Raw genomic sequence first — 16,570 nt, 5'->3', positions numbered from 1 at the left:
GGGTTAGGGTTGGGATTAGCGCTAGCCCTGTTTACATCTCATGACCTACAACGAGAAATTGAGCTGGCCTTTTTGGGACGTGAACATGAAAGTTCTGGCCCAAGTTAGCAGAGTTTTACATGAAGCATTCCTATCTCAGGGCCACTTGAAGTAAAATTTAAGTTCATGTGGGTTCTGAATCGAAATGAGTTTGACACCCCTATACTACTGTTAGAAATGAGTGAAATCTGGAATAGGACATTACATTTTATCTGTAGATTTTAAGGGCCAATCCCGATAATATTTTGAAGAATAAAACTGCTTAATTTTGTGTTAAAATCCCTTAACATCCTCTTACTTAGGATAGAGCAACTTACTCAACATGGGATATATTTTCACAACTTAAACCTGTCAGTCTTAATCTGGAAATGGAGACCGATGTCCCAAGCTGTATTATGCGGTGTCTGGATAAAAACAGATTTTTATTTTATAAAAATAATGTTTTAAGTCAAATTTACCTTTCGTTATCAAGTACAGCACATGGGTCATTCACTGTATAGACCTTTAAAGAAAACGGAATCGATTATCAGGTCACCCAACGAAAAAATTGACCCGAAATCTTAAAAGGGTTACAATCTTAAAAGGGTTACGTGTCCGGATAAGCAATTTTGACGTTCACGTCCAAACGACTCAATATTTTGAGCTGAAGTTTTGAGACAGGGTAAATACACCATTCCTCTATATTTTGACCCTTAAATTTCATACGTACTCAGACTTCTATTTTTGAGACTCTTTTCAAATTGGGATAGTCCCTTTAAGGTACCTTACAAGGTTAATGGCATACAGCATAATGGTACTATCTAACTGTGGCCCACACACATGCATCATGAATATACAGTGTTCAATTGTGGACAGTGATACGTCCCAAAATGAAAAGGGAAATTTCGTGACCAACTGTGCGTGTGTGTATACCCCCCCCCCCCCTACCCGACTCCATTCCATGCCCATCACCACAACTAAATATTTCCCCATTATATTTACCCCCTTATAAGTTAATAAGATGCCTTCTCAATTATGTGGTTTTACTCCACAGAAGTATTTAATAAGATAGAGGTTTCACAGAGATTGGAAGAGGGCATGTGAAGTTAAGGTGTGAGTAATCTGGGATGTGGGAGGGGTTGTCGCGCTTAAAACTATACATGTAGCTGGCCAGCTACCTCGGGATTGTAGTTCTGTGTTCAGTCCCAGGTGTGAGCGTATGTGACTTGATGATACAGATGCCTTCTCAATCGTGTGGTTTTACTCCGTATGCTTAGCTTTCCTTCCAAAGCAAGGACAGGGCTAGCGCTAATCCCAATTACCCTAACCGAAACCCTGGACCTAGCCCTAATGCATATCGACTAACCCTAACCTACAATCTCTCCAACTATCAACTAACCTTATTTACATCTCAGCGACCTTGACAAAAATAGGATTCATAAAAAAATAACAATAGTCAAGAAAAGAAATTAATAATACATAAAAAAGAAATCCTTGAAAAGAATAAAAAAAATAAGAAATTAATCAATAATGCTCTGCACACTCTACTAGAGGTAAGTCGCTAACTCAATATTATCCACATTGCAAACATGACTTTGACGTTATCTTACTGTGAAAAGATGTGCTTTTGATATCCAATATTTAAGACAAAATGAAAGTTTTGAGATTGGCACACGAATCGCGTGCCAGAATGCTTTTGAGTGCCAGTAGTAATGAAGCGATTCAATAAATGAGGCTAAGCATATCTCACAGGAGAATACTACCAGTGTAGACTGGAATAACCAGATACCAAAGACTACCATTCAATTTGCACTCTCCACATATTTCGCTGAACATAACCGATTAGAAATTACAGTAAAAACAGAAACGATTGAATGTAAACCTCAGTTTATATACAGTCATATTACATTATACGTTGCGACCCATTTGTGTCCATTTCTAGGTGCCAAAGAATAGCATTTCAGCTCCTTTAATATGGTCTTCTTAACCGGGTGGCCATTCCATCTGCCTTCCACCCAAAACATGAATGTGTAGATGGTAAACTGACTGAGACCCATCAGGTCCATTATTTATCACTGAAAAGAAAAAAATGTTCAGGGTAATTTTTTTTAGCAATATTTTTCAAACTGACATTTCAGACACCAAAAAACATAAATTGTTCTTGACGAGTTATTCCCCCTTTAGTCTTCAGACAAATTGTTTTACATTGCATTCATTACATCACACATCCATTGTAAAAAATTATTTATTCACTATTATTATGATAAATTGTTCTTGATGAGTTATTCCCCCTTTACTAATTTAGTCTTCAGACAAATTGTTTTAAATTGCATTCATTAATATCACATCCATTTTAAAAATTATTTATTCAATATTATGATAATTCGTCTCAGCCTGTCTCGGTATAACTTTTTAGATAAAACAAATATTGAGAAACAGTTTATTTTTAGCTATTTTATCTCTGCATGAAATGAAGAAATTACCTAATCTATAACCATTATCCAACTTTTTTTCTGAAGCTACCTTCTTAGCAACCAGTAACAAGTGACCTAATAACTGCAAAAAATAAAGATATACGGTATTTGAAAAACAAAATAAGATGTGACATTTATTTGTTATCATTTTAAAAATACATCTAGTTTTTTCTAACACAAATTTTCAAATCTTCTTTAACTTGAATATGTAACAATCTATGCATTCTTGTACCTAGACAAACTCACTACTGTTATCGAGCTGTGGGGTATGGGAATGCAGTCTATTCTAATTATAAGAATGGATTTAACTAGAGTAAAATAACATCAGAAAACTAATACCTAGGTCGACCTACCTGTTCATCTTCCTGATGAGCCTCACTTATTCCAGGAATTGGTTTTCTGGGAATAACTAGAAAATGAATTGGTGCTTGTGGTGTGATATCGCTGAAGGCAATACACTAATGATTTAGAAACGAAAGAATATTTTATATTTACTGATACTAAAAAGTTTGAGTAGCCTATTTATTAGTGTTCAAATAGATTATTGCATTAAACAAATACCAATAATTAAAAGAGGCATTATGTAATATTTAGATAAAGAGCTGGCTGTTCTCGCTGTAACATTTCAAAAATAGATAATGCAAAATGAATAATATTGAAAATTTCATTCAAATTACTTTATTTTGAGTGAAGTTATTAGTGGTTGTAGTTTTGAGAAGATGTGTGCATTGATCTTAACTACCGTACTGGTCGTTCGAATTTTACCCTCACTTCTCCAATTTTAAATTAAATCAGTAAATGGCCGAACTGTACTAATCAGAGCCATCTGATGGCATCGAGAGTCGATTATGGTCTTGTCCTGTAAATGTCTATTTAATAATTTACATAATATTTAAGATCCAAAGAAAGGCCTGCAATAGGTAGATCATGTCCTTTTAAATAATATGTCACCTTTTCATCTTCATACAATATATCAGCTGGGATTGTTTTATCCAAGATCTTTGAAAATATAGTGGGCTTATTTGGTTGGGCTAATTTAGCTTTTGTAACTTCATCTTGTGTAGCACTACAATACAACTGAAACAAAAAAATAAAATTATTTACATTTATAGTATGATCTACCTTTCCAAATTATGAATAAACTTAATAATTATAATTAAAAAATATTATTATTATTATATTATATTAATAATATACTAATAGTAATATAGTATTAAATATAGATAGGCCTAATTATTATTTCAGTTTTCACCTGTGATGGGAAGATAATATGAGATGTCAGGGAAGCAGCTGCAAAATATTTAACTGCATTATTAAAATAGTGAGGCCTAATGGCTCTTCCGATAACTGATAATCTAAACATCTGAAAGACAAATGTTTCGTCCAGGCTATTGGGCTATTCAGTTGTCTGACATTTTGGAAAAAGCACCTGGACTAAGACTAGTAATTATTTCCCCTTATTTCGAATGTAGTGCGAGTTATAAATAGACAATTTTTCCCTTAATTTTTTTCTCCCCTCTTCCTGCATTTTTGGGTTGACTTTTTGGTCTAGAATTGGAGAAAAGGGATCAAATTTGCAATTTCATAGCAGTTTTGGGTAATACTGATGATATTACAGCGGAGGGATAGGGGGTGTAAAGTGTCTTTCTGCAGAGCAGTCAATGTGTCGGAAGTGAGATTTTCACCCCAGTCAACTTCAAATCCGTGTAGCAAAAAATCTAAATGGTCAACCCCCTACAAAATTATGATGAGGAGATTGCCAAATGTTGTCCCCATTGTGCCTATAAAGATTGGAACCAACGGAATGTTGAGAAAAAAGCTACAGCCTGTGATGTTACAGCCATTTAACATTGAAGTCAATGGGCAAATAATTGCTAGTCTGAGTCCACCTGTTTACAAATTACCTCCCTTCGTCAAATCAACGAATGCGTCATCGAAAGCGACATCTGGTGGTTGAAAATGTTGAACAACAACTGCGACAAATATGGAAAAGTAATGATGTTTAAAGAACAAAATGAAACTCTGTTATGTGAAAGGACAATGACCTAAGATATATATTTCTTAAGACAAAATGACACTAAGTAATACGGCAAATCGATTTGCCGATTATTTCGTGGTTTGTGGGTTGGATGTGTCGTCTGGATTAGAACCCGACCGACTGGCAGGTTCGTTTTGACATTTATTGTTTTGATGATGATGTTTTTGTCTTTGAGTTAGACCTGCGACTTGTTTTCATTTTGACTTTGGTGCATTGGTGTTAATACCGGATGCTATCTGTATAGCCGATAGAACCAAAATACACGATACAGATATATATTTAGTTTAAAACTGTTCTAATATAACCCCCTTTCCAAGGTTTTCTCGTGAGTTTATGATGAATGTACTAAAATTTGATCCAATATCATTCCAAGATTTTTTTTTTATCAATTGTATCTCAATAAATTGAGATGTGCAATCAGAGACTGTCCCTAAAGGAACTAGTATATCGGGTGTGTTTGGGTTTTTTTTAGCTACGATTGGAGGCAATGGCACCTATCCTATGGCCAGGGGTATTCCTGATTCTAGCATGTGATTTCTTGAAAATTAATTTTATAATACAATATCATGACAAATTTAACTTGTTTAAATGAGGGGGATCACGTGGCTAAGTGGGTAAGACGCTGGCTTGCTAGCCTGGAGGTCGGGTGTTCGATCCCTGCATTGGCCGGTAAAGGTAATCCAGATTTTCTGGCGTGGTTCCCCCTTGTCAGTGATGCAGGACGGAGGGCCTGACAAGGACAGCTGTCTAATCATTTGGATTGGACGAAAAACCGAGGTCCCGTGTAGGCCTATATATTGGAATGCACGTAAAAGATCCCCTGTCAGTTGGAATTCGATATAAGAGTAGGCGATAGAGCTGCTGCCCGGGCAAAATGTCCCTCATAGCACACTGTATGGTGTATGCCCGTCTTCATTAGCCCAGTATAGGAGCAGAACAGTAGGACGTTAAACCCCATTTCATTTCATTTCACTGTTTAAATGAACTATTAATTAGACCACAGTCACAGTGCTGTCTCATACTATGTCACTTAAATCAAAATTAGTAATTTTGAGGATCAAAGACTGCTCAGTCATTTTGTCACAAAAGCATTCAGCACTATTTACACAAGGTCGAGTATTTTCAGATATGTTTACTGTATACATTTTGTCTCAGCGTTTAGGAAATTTAATAAAGAATTGTGTAATGGATAAATATACAATTAGTAATCACATTGTTTCAGCAGTTGTGATTCGCGTTTTTTATGCCAGTGCCTTATGGTGGCTTCATATCACTACCTTATTCCGCCTATGGTGTACATGTACTTTTCAAGTTGACTGCTGGTTGAGACTGATTGTAGTTAGCTATGTGAACTCTAGCTAAAAGTGTTGGGGGGGTTGGATGGCTGAATGGTTAGCGTGCGCACACTGTATCATACAGTCTGTCATTGAGTCGACTGGCGTGGTTTCGAATCCCCGGTTGTACGTGGCAAGGAGTAGGATCACCTGTCCCACCTCGTGGGTTTTCTCCGGGTCCTCCGGTTTCCTCCCACTGCTAAAGACCCCTACGCGCAAGCGAATTATGTAAATAAAATTAAACCATATGTTAGTCCCGAAATGACCTAGTTTGTGTCGAGTGGACGTTAAACCCCATTTCTCTCTCTCTCTCGCTAAAAGTGTTGGTCTATCAGATGTGTTTGTTTTTAGCTATGATTGAAGGCTGTTCATTTACCTTTGTAAACTTGTATAGCTTTTGTCCCCTTGCAAATTCACCTTGCTCATTCATGCAAATTAAATTTTACCTTACTTAGCACTGGATTAATCTGAACTCGCTCAGAAAAACTGTAAAAATTCAGCAATTGTCAAATAAGATTTCTGTAGAAATTTGGTTACAGCATTTTGGAAATTTTATAAATATCATTATTTTGAGAAAAAGGTGTAATAGTGCACAGTTACAGCTGGAGTGTACATGTAGTCTATGGTACAGAATACATGTTACAGAAGTAAAACTTGTGGCTATGTTATTTTTATGCTTTTTAAAGGTGAAAAAGTCAAAAGAATACATTTTGTAAGTATGTGTGAAAGTGGTGACATCATGTCCACTTCATTGTAAGAGAACATACACCATCTCTCTAACTCGACAACAGTAAAGTGTATAAATCTCTTGTCAACATTTACAGTATGATGAGCCAAATAAAATAATGTAGTCTTTTGTCTTGATGACAGCACATCAAAGCTAAGTACTGGTATTATAAGTAAATAGTTTTAAGACTACAAGTGGCTTGGAGTCAAAATCACTTCAATTTTGATTAAGTCTATGATATATGATTTACTGTCACGTGATACTAAATTTGTATTACAAATGTATCTGACTGTTTCAAACTCTTGGTAATTATATTATGTAAGTATGCAGATCTACATTTAGAAAGTTGTATAGCTTGTGTATAAACTACCAGCTGATCTTAGAAAAACATTTTTGATATTATACATGTATATACTATATTATTTGTGATAACAATGAGATGAGCTCAGTATATATTTACTTAATATATTTACTTAGATTATAAATTTCTGTGTATAATTGTGAACTTGAGTACAGTACAGGATTTTAATTGTTATTTGTTATTAGATACCTTAATTCACATTGTATATGTACATACATGTATTTAACACTCTTTTATTCCATTGGGCATTATTGTCAGTTGCAGACCTCAAAGATTTTTAGTAAAAAAATTTTTTACCATAATTCAATGCAGGAAATGAAACTGGCTTAACCAAAAACACAAAATGACAATCTTTTCTGTTTACATGTATAAGGTTATATATATAATTCTATAGATTGACTTCATTACAAGTGATTCAAGTTTCAGGTATAAAATAAACTAAAACATCCTTTGAAACATTAACTTTAATAATTTGATAACTGAAATAAAGAGATGCATATGGAAAACATTTATACCAGATCTGTTCCCTAAATTAGGCTACTTATCCCTCACCCACCACCAACCAAACCATGTTTTTATCTAGTCAATTATTGATTTCATAAAAAAAATATATGTAACATTCAGGGGTTTATTACATTACACTTTATCATCTATTACAAAAATTACATGTTCAACGTGATAAAATGAAAGTATTATCGCACCCTGTATAATATTTAGCCTTGGGCAATGTACATGTTTATTAACCTGGAGCACAGTGCTCTACTAATTATTACTGAGATTAATTTGATTTATTCAGGTCATATATAAGGAGAGCCACTTGAACATGTGTACAAATACTATGATAAATAATCACAATATAAGTAATTCCGCAAATAAACATTTTTAAATCAATATGGACTTTGTTTTGTACCAATATTATCTTCTAAATATTAAAATGGCTTATTTACAGTTGAGTTAACTTCTAAAAATAAATATGCAAGCAATTAATCTTGTTTAAGAGACATTGCCTTGCAAGTGAGCATTAAGATTAAGGGAATTGGGACTGTCAACTCAAAAGTTTCAAACCGGGTTCCCTGCTGTTATGGTAAGCATTTGTGGACACATTCATGGCTTGCATGACAAAGAGCCCTTGACTGTTGGAATTTCATTAAGACTAGTTGTTGACATTAGTAAAGAAAATATGATTGCAATTTGATCAAAACTATTACTAAAAATGCGTAAAGTATACTTACCAGTAATATACTGTTCAAAAAAAGTAGGGGATATTTGATTTTTAAGTGTTATTAAAGTCACCTAATGAAACTGACGAAGAAACAAATGACAAAATGAAATGAAGTTCACATTCATCGATTTATTCCAAATGATCGTTAGACTAAGTAAGGCACAGACTGACCATTATAAGGGTAAAATGATACCCGGGGTCAAACAGCAAAGTTACCACAGCATCACAACCAAGTCAGTAACGGGTAAATCCTCCTCTGTTTGCCAAACAAGCATTGATCCGACGTGGCATACTCCTAATGAGACGTCTAAGGTCATTTTGGTCCAGATTGCCCCATTCCTGTTGCAACGCAGCAGCAAGTTCTTGGACATTGGCAGGACGTTGTTGACGTTGACGTAACCTCTGTCCAAGCATGTCCCAGACATGCTCGATGGGGGAGAGGTCGGGACTCAGTGCTGGCCAAGGTAATGTGGTGATGTTCTGTTGTTGGAGGTAACATGTAACGATCCTGGCCCTGTGACATCTTGCGTTGTCATCCTGGAAGATGAAACGGCGGCCATGACGTCGTGCGAACGGCACAACATGGACTGCCAAGATGTTGTCCCGGTAGTACTGGCCTGTAACACGCCCTGCAATAACATGTAAAGCCGTTCTTCCAGCAACAGTGATGCCTCCCTACACCATAACAGAACCACCCCCAAATCGATCATGTCTGATGACGTTAACGTCTTGGAAGCGCTCGTTTCGACGACGCCAGACCCTCCTACGTCTGTCCAAAAAATCAACAGTGAACCTTGACTCATCTGAAAACATCACATTGCTCCAGCGTCGATTATCCCAGTGTTGACGATCCCTACACCAACGACATCTTGCCTGAATGTGATGATCTCTCAAACAAGGGATCACGCGAGGACGTCGGGCGCGAAGGTGACCCCTATGCAGTCGATTCCGAATCGTCTGGCCACTCACTCTCACACCAGTGTCTGTTTGAAGACGAGCGCTGATCTGATTTGCTATGATGACACGATTTCTCGAGGTCAAGGTACGGATAAATCGATCCTGGGCTTGAGTTGTCGCCCTTGGTCGACCTGAGCGTGGTCTGTCCTGTACAGATTGTGTATCACGGTATCTGGACCATAGCCTGCTTATGACAGACTGAGAAACATTCATCGTTCGCACCACAACCGCCTGTGTTGTGCCAATCTGTAGCATGCCAAGGGCACGTAACCTTTCATTTTGGGTAAGCCGACGCATATCAAAATTTGTTTTCTGGTCACTAAAACAATTAAACTGATGTTTCCACCCTGGAATTCAATGCCACAATGACTATAACATTCAAAGTCAGAGTCGTGCAAATCTTGGGTTGGACCCCCATGATGATCCCAAGCATCACCTGCATTCCATGCGGTAGCTATTGGTGCGTTTGGGCGTCACATGTAACTGGAAATGTTGCTTCTGTTAGGTTCTATAGTGACTTTTTTCGTAGTCATTTGCATATTTTAGTATTATGCCCCCAAAATCAAATATCCCCTACTTTTTTTGAATAGTATATTTCAATTTGCAGAAACTGTTTTCAATTGGAACAAACCGAAGAACAGAGTAGTTAACTACGAGATGTGTCAAAACTGTACAACTCTTCTTGTGAATGCTCTAAACACCACTGTTCTTGTTAGATCTTGCAGGAATTGTTCATAAGGACAAATTTCTGAGTAATTTGCCCATTTATGTTTATTAAAAATCTTGTGAAACACTTGTGGGATTGTTTATTATTGATGTAAGGAAGAACACTGTTGAATTTTTGAACCAGTAACTGGTTCCATACACTTGGTAATCTTGTTCTTGGGGTTAGGCTCTTCTAAAAGAAGCCTAAGGCTCTGCTGATTCGTTGTATGATCGGCATTGAACTTGGCATGCTTGTTTTCTGGACAATTGCGCATTGATTGATGGACATGAATATATGGCTTCTGGTCATAGTATAGTATCTTTCTGACCATATTCCAACTTTAAAAGCACCTGAACTCGATAGAGTCCAAAGACTTAGTGGGATTGTTCAGTTACGCCTAAGGATCAGAGTTCCCATTTCGATAGCAAACCACAGAGTTATCCCTTGTTTGGGTTTAAATTCATGAAACAGTGAAATCCAGTAATCTTGATTGTTTATTAGAGCATAAGAATTTCAAAATTTTGGAATCACAGATTTCGAATGTGTTTGCAGAGGTACACGTGTCTTTCTGTTCATGTGTTTTAAGCTTAGACAGAGTTCATTATGGAATTTTGTGGGAAACATGTATATTGAAATTATTTTAGATTTAGAGTGGGCGACTTTGCTGCTGATGGGCAAATAGGGGATCCGACATGGCTCTCTCTCTATGTCTGAAAGACGTACATTTGTTTAGATCAGGTTTCGATTCCCCGCTTGTATGTGACAAGGAGTAGGGTCGCCTGTCCAACCTTGTGGGTTTTTTCTGGGTCCTCCGGTTTCCTTCCACTGCTAAAAGACCAATACGTTCAAGCAAATTAATGAAAATAAATTTGAAGCATATGTTAGTTCAGTTCCGAAATGACCTACTTTGTGTCAAGCAGACGTTAAACGCTTCTCTCCAATTCAGAATCTTGACTGTTCGTAATTTTTATACGCCCACATTGAAATGTGGTCGTATATTGTCTCAGCCCCTTTAGAGGCTAAAGTTAATATCCGATTGACTTTGAATTTATACACAGTGTTTAAGGTAATGAGACAAAGAGGTCTATTGATTTTCAACAATTTCTGATAATTACTGCCAGAGTTATAGCCCTTGATCACTTTGAAAAATCTTGTGGATGCACTAGAGTCTAAAGTTAATATCTGATTGAACAGCTAAATCCATGATATTAAATGTTTTTTTTATACTAAACGTATGGCATGGGCCAAACAAATTCTAATGATTTTTGTGATAATTACTTAATGAGTTGTTACTCTTAATCAGATTTTAATGTATTATAAATGTTTCATTACCAACAAAAGTAAAAATATGCAACAACTCTTGTTGACTGCCCGGACGATTTACCTGCTGTGGGCGTAAGTGTGGTTGCCTGACAACCTATCTTTGATAATCATTATGCGCAGAAACTTTTCGTGTTTTTATTTATGATATTGTAACGCGAATTGACATATCTACACCACTTGTCAGAATGGTGTTCATAAAAATCTCTATATTGGACTAAGAAATATAATCTTAATATTATAATTATTTATTAATGAAATATTCCTTTTTAACTATTCAAATGGCTTTTATTACCAATATTTCTTCTTTGGTTAAAGAAAAATGAAGAGCAGAAATGACCTGTATCATGTGCTTAGAAAATACACTGACCTTGATAACTTTAGATTAAGTGTATATTCAAGGAAATGCTAGACCATACAATTTTTTTTGCTCTCAGTGAATGTAGGGTTTTTGACTTGTGAAATATTGAAAGTGATTTTAAATAAGGCTATGTATGTGTTTTGAATAATACATGACTTGACAGTGTATGTATCAAGATATTATTTAATTTTTGAGTTGTTGATACAAATTTACAATTGGTTTATAAATAGCCTTGTCAAACACTTCTAGTGTATGGTATGTGGTTTATATTTATATCCAAGCATTTTCTCCTTTCACTTAAGAGTGCAGATTTACTTTGTTTCCGGCTTAAAAAGTTTTAACTTTGTAGATTAACGTGTTGTCTTAGATTCCGTTTTCAAAAATCAAATGTTTAAAAACCTTTAAAAGTTTGGCTAAGAGTTAAGAAAAGCTTAGTTGTTTTTCTTTACCATCATTGATCAATTCTCTGCGGCATTTTCTTGGTAGAAAAGAAAAGCTGGGAAAACAATAGTCATGTTTTTATGGTTTTGTACAGGCTTGGCAGGCAATGAAGAATAAACAATTCTTCTTTACTACAGTAAAATTGTGATGCATTTTAATACAATGAAATCATTTTAGATTTATTTACAGAAATTTGTATTATTTTTTTCAGGTGAAAGCCATCATTGTGAACCACTTTCTAGACCCTACAAATCTAAAGTATTAGCTCATTTTCCCGAAACTGTATCATGGAATCCCTTCGATCAAGAGGCTGTAGGAATGGTAAAATAAATATTTCTAGTAACATTTTACTAATAAACTGGGGAGAAGATTTAATTATATTCAATAAAACAATGTAAAATATGTACATAGCATTATGCCCAGGAATCCAGTTCACGTAAACCTGATATTTTGAAATAACTGTATAGATAAAGGAATAGTGTATTACATTACATGATTATAAAATAATGGTGACATAATATTACAGCTATTCTGTTCATTTTTAATTCATAGGCCTACTTTCCATGTACACGTTTCTGCCGGCAAAAAAAGTCCCATATGCACATGCATTCCCAAGCGAATGTTTACGTTCTGAAGTACAGTCACAGATACTCTTCTACTAAGTCTATCAACCCCTCTTGTTACTTCGAATTCAGCTTGCAAATGCAGATTTTTTGGACATGGTGTTATTATAAAAAGGCGACAACTGAAAATAAACAATTTTGGTCTTCATGCTTTAAAGAGAAATCCACATTTACGTGGGGTTTCCAAAACTTTTCAGCTATTTTTATGTACACATTGAAATAAAAACAATCGTGTGTGGAAACGCAGCGTTTTTCCACTAGTGGAAACCCATACATGGAAAGCAGGCTAATGGCTTTAGATAAAAAAACAGAATCTTGTCCTTATTCCTAGTGTCAGTCAACTTCTTCTAAATTTTCCCCCCACCTTTTGAAGAAAGCAGGAGACTATTAAAATGGGTTCGTCTGTCTGTCCGTCACACTTTTTGGGACACAATAACTCTCCTTCTAATTGAGCAACAATGTTCACACTTGGTGTAGGTGTTTATTAGGTAAATGCCTTGATGTAGTTTGAAGATGAGAAATTTCTGCTAAGGGTAAGCAGAGATAATAATTTTGATTGGTTGTTGCTTTGGGACACAATAACTTTAGTTCTAATTAAGTGAGAGTGATGAAACTTTGTGTTGCATAGTTTCATCACATCAATACCTTGATTAAGTTCGATAATGAACATTTTATGCTCATGGTAAGCAGAGTGATAAGCAATTTGATTGGTCAAGACATTGAAACAAATTAACTCTCCTTCTAATTGAGCTATAAAGTTCAAACTTGGTGTAGGTGTTCATTAGGTGAATGCCCGTGATGGAGTTCAATGATGAACATTGTCTGCTTACGGTAAGTAGAGATAAGGAATTTGATTGGTTGATGCTTTTGGGCACGACAACTTTGGTTATAATTTGCTTTTGGTTATAATTAAGTGAGAGCTATTAAACTCTGAGTATAGATTCATTATATCATTACCGTGACTAAATTTGATGAGAATTTTCTGCTTCGGCTAAGGAGCGATAAGCAATTTGATTGGTCAAGACTTTGGAACATAACAACTCTGCTTTTAATTGAGGTAGAATGTTTAAAATTGATGTTCATTAGGTGAATGTCTTGACTGAGTTCAATGATTAACATTTCCAGCAAAAGCTAAGCAGAGCTAAGCAATTTCTTTGACTTTGATTCTATCTGATAGAGAGTGCTTAAACTTACTGTATAGTTGATAATCAGTTTGATTGCTCGATACTTTTGAAAAAGATAAACATGCAATTAATTAATATGTGTCATCTATTTATTTCTTGATTTCTGCGGGGGACATCAGCCTCACTGTTGGCTTGTTTAGCTTATTTATTTAGCTATTTTATATACATGTATAATATTACCCGTAATTAATAGTTACTGCTAATGTTCAGTGTAGGTTACTCTATCTTCTATACATGTCCACTCTTTTGTAAAATAAAACCCCAAAAGCTGCTTGCTAATTCTGTGATTCGCCATCAAATCTTGTTATCAATTTACAGGAACTGTGTGGTTCTGGAGTCTAGAATCTAGACCAATGTTATAGATATAAGCTTGTAAAGAACTAATTAATTTTAATATTATTATATAAAAATATAAAGAGACTTTGTATAAAATTTTGCCAAACAATGTTTCCTTGATGCATTTAGGAGGAATAAAACAAAAGACATCTGTACTACTACAAGTGTGCATAATAATAATAGCATTCTCAGCACTTTTAAAACAATACTGTTAAACCACAAGTCTAGAGATCTACAAAACTAATAAGAATGTGACAGTGAGCTTTAAAAAACATGTACTGTACAGTTTTACTAAACCCATTGCAAATAAATTCGTCTTGCCTTCTATTATACGCTTGTTTTAAGCGCAAGAAGCTGTGAGTTGAAAAAATTACCATGAACACTTATGATAGTTAGGATATTTACTCCACAAGATGGAAAAAAATGAAAGCTTTTGCTTGACAATGTAAACATGTCTACATTTTGGGTTGTATGTTCATGTGGTTGACATTTCTTAGGTTTATTATAGTCCTTGAAATATTTTCATTTTCTATTAAAAATAACCATACTGTTATTAGTACGGTAATTTATAAAAAAAATGTTCTGTTTGACATATATGATATATTTTTAAGATCTTTTAGTAAGGACGAAAAACAGAAAATTAATTAAACAAAACACAAATTGAATATTGATATTAAATTTTTACATAAATCTTTAATGTTTTTGTTCTCCTAGCTAAGGAACATCCATGATATAAAAACATGAGATGAGAATGCAAGCCATATCCAAATTTAAGTTACAATTTTCCCAATTATTTCCAGGATCTCATGTTTTCTGAGCAAGTTGGACTGAATGAAACTAATATGGTCGGCTATACACATCACTACAGGTGATGTCGTACCCCATTAATGTTTTTCGTAGTAAAGTACTACTGTACCATAATTTGATTTAATCATACAGCTCCTTGTTATTATAACTGCTTTTTAGGAATTAAAAGAATATTTGATCATTGTTCACATTTTCACTAGAGAATTTAATCTATTGATGCCCTAACCTCACAGCCACATACACTCACTAGCAGATACAATTAGTCATACTTTATCTTGGTCAGCACACACTCCCCACTGACATGCAATTTGAATTCAAATCCTTGTTCCATAAACAAATTTGCGTTCCTCAACAAACTTTTTCAGTAGACACTAATAAGAGACCATACATCCACCATAAAAAAAGTGAACTGTAAACTTATTACTGTATCTTCTTATGGAGTGAATGCTGATATTTATCATTTGTGACCATTGTATATGACAAGGAGTAGGGTCGCATGCCTACCCTTGTTGGTTTCTCCGGGTCCTCTTGTTTCCTCCCTAGGTGCAAGTAAATTATTGAAATAAGATTGTACCATATTTTAGTCATGAAATAACCTACTTTGTGCCGAGTGGACAATAAACCCAATTTCTCTATCTCACATTGTCAATAGCGGTCATTTGTGACCAACTTTGACAATAGTTTAGATAGATTAGGATATTAATATTGAAGACTATTAGTATTAATGGTACTATGTATCAAATATAGTAACCAATACATTTATGTGTGTATGTTTTTCTCCTTATTCTGATTATTTGTTTGGCATGAAATAATTCTTCTTTTTCAGCTGTGCTTACCCAAAGGTCTCCAGTTTCGGACGCAAAGAGATTCTCGGAATCCAAAGTTTCATTCTTTTATAATTACAAAAGAAGATGGCTCCCGAATATGTGGAGCCGCTTATGTATTTTATGAAGAGGTTACCAATAAACAGATTTGTGCTGCCATGCAGACTTTACATGCAATGCATCAAGCAGAACATAGCCCTACTCTTAAACCAGGATTTCCTCAGATCTACACACCGGATAGTCCCATATTGATGAAGAAAATACCAACATCACATGAAAAATCAAGGGTTTTTGATAAGAATAAGGACAAGTTATATGTGACAAAATGTATCTGTTTAATTCTGCAAATGCCCTTTGTGAAAGCTTGTAAACAGTTTTTAAAACAACTGCATGAGGCTGTAAACAAGCCGTCTAAAGCTTGTTTACCATTTGAGAGTTATATATATAATGTATTATATGAGGTACCATTACCACCACCAGGAAGAAGTTTAAAGTTTTATGGTGTTATCTCTCCAATATTTTGTCAACGACCAAGTAAGTATATAAATATGTAAACTTGCGTTTCCTGTATATTGACTGATGATAGATAGTGTGATGATGTTATGTTCAGCAAAATTATGTTATCCTGTTTAAATTAGTAATTAAGTCCTATGTACCGGTAATTAAATGTTTTAGAAAAAATAAATGACTACTCTTTGATTTGATTGAACAAATATGTGTTGATTTTAAATGGGTATCTTGTCTAATTTTAATTTTGTTATGTCCCACAGATAGTGCCAATTTTTAGATATTTTTAAGTGATCTATTGTCAACAAAAAGTCACAATTAAAAAAAAAT

The 16,570-nt window shown here is 34.9% G+C and overlaps 1 protein-coding gene across 5 annotated transcripts in view; it reads left to right on the top strand.

Annotated features, from left to right (window-relative positions):
• The first annotated feature begins 4,166 nt into the window (after positions 1 to 4,166).
• The window catches only part of LOC126811896 (DENN domain-containing protein 5B), a 35,186-nt gene continuing 22,782 nt past the window's right edge, over positions 4,167 to 16,570 (top strand). The window contains exons 1-3 of one of the 5 annotated variants that reach the window (XM_056099036.1): positions 4,167 to 4,657; positions 12,171 to 12,280; positions 15,736 to 16,267. In XM_056099036.1, the coding sequence (XP_055955011.1) occupies positions 4,564 to 4,657; positions 12,171 to 12,280; positions 15,736 to 16,267 (736 nt within the window). In that variant the 5' untranslated portion in view covers positions 4,167 to 4,563. The remainder of the gene's footprint in view (positions 4,658 to 12,170; positions 12,281 to 15,735; positions 16,268 to 16,570) is intronic. The other 4 variants (XM_050537936.2, XM_050537934.2, XM_050537935.2 and 1 more) reach the window with 4 other exon arrangements.

The sequence above is a fragment of the Patella vulgata genome, chromosome 2 (genome assembly GCF_932274485.2).
Source record: "Patella vulgata chromosome 2, xgPatVulg1.2, whole genome shotgun sequence".
In the NCBI taxonomy this organism is placed as follows: Eukaryota; Metazoa; Mollusca; class Gastropoda; family Patellidae; genus Patella; species Patella vulgata.
The sequence above is the reverse complement of the archived record's forward strand: the minus strand, read 5'-3'. Positions and strand labels throughout refer to the sequence as shown.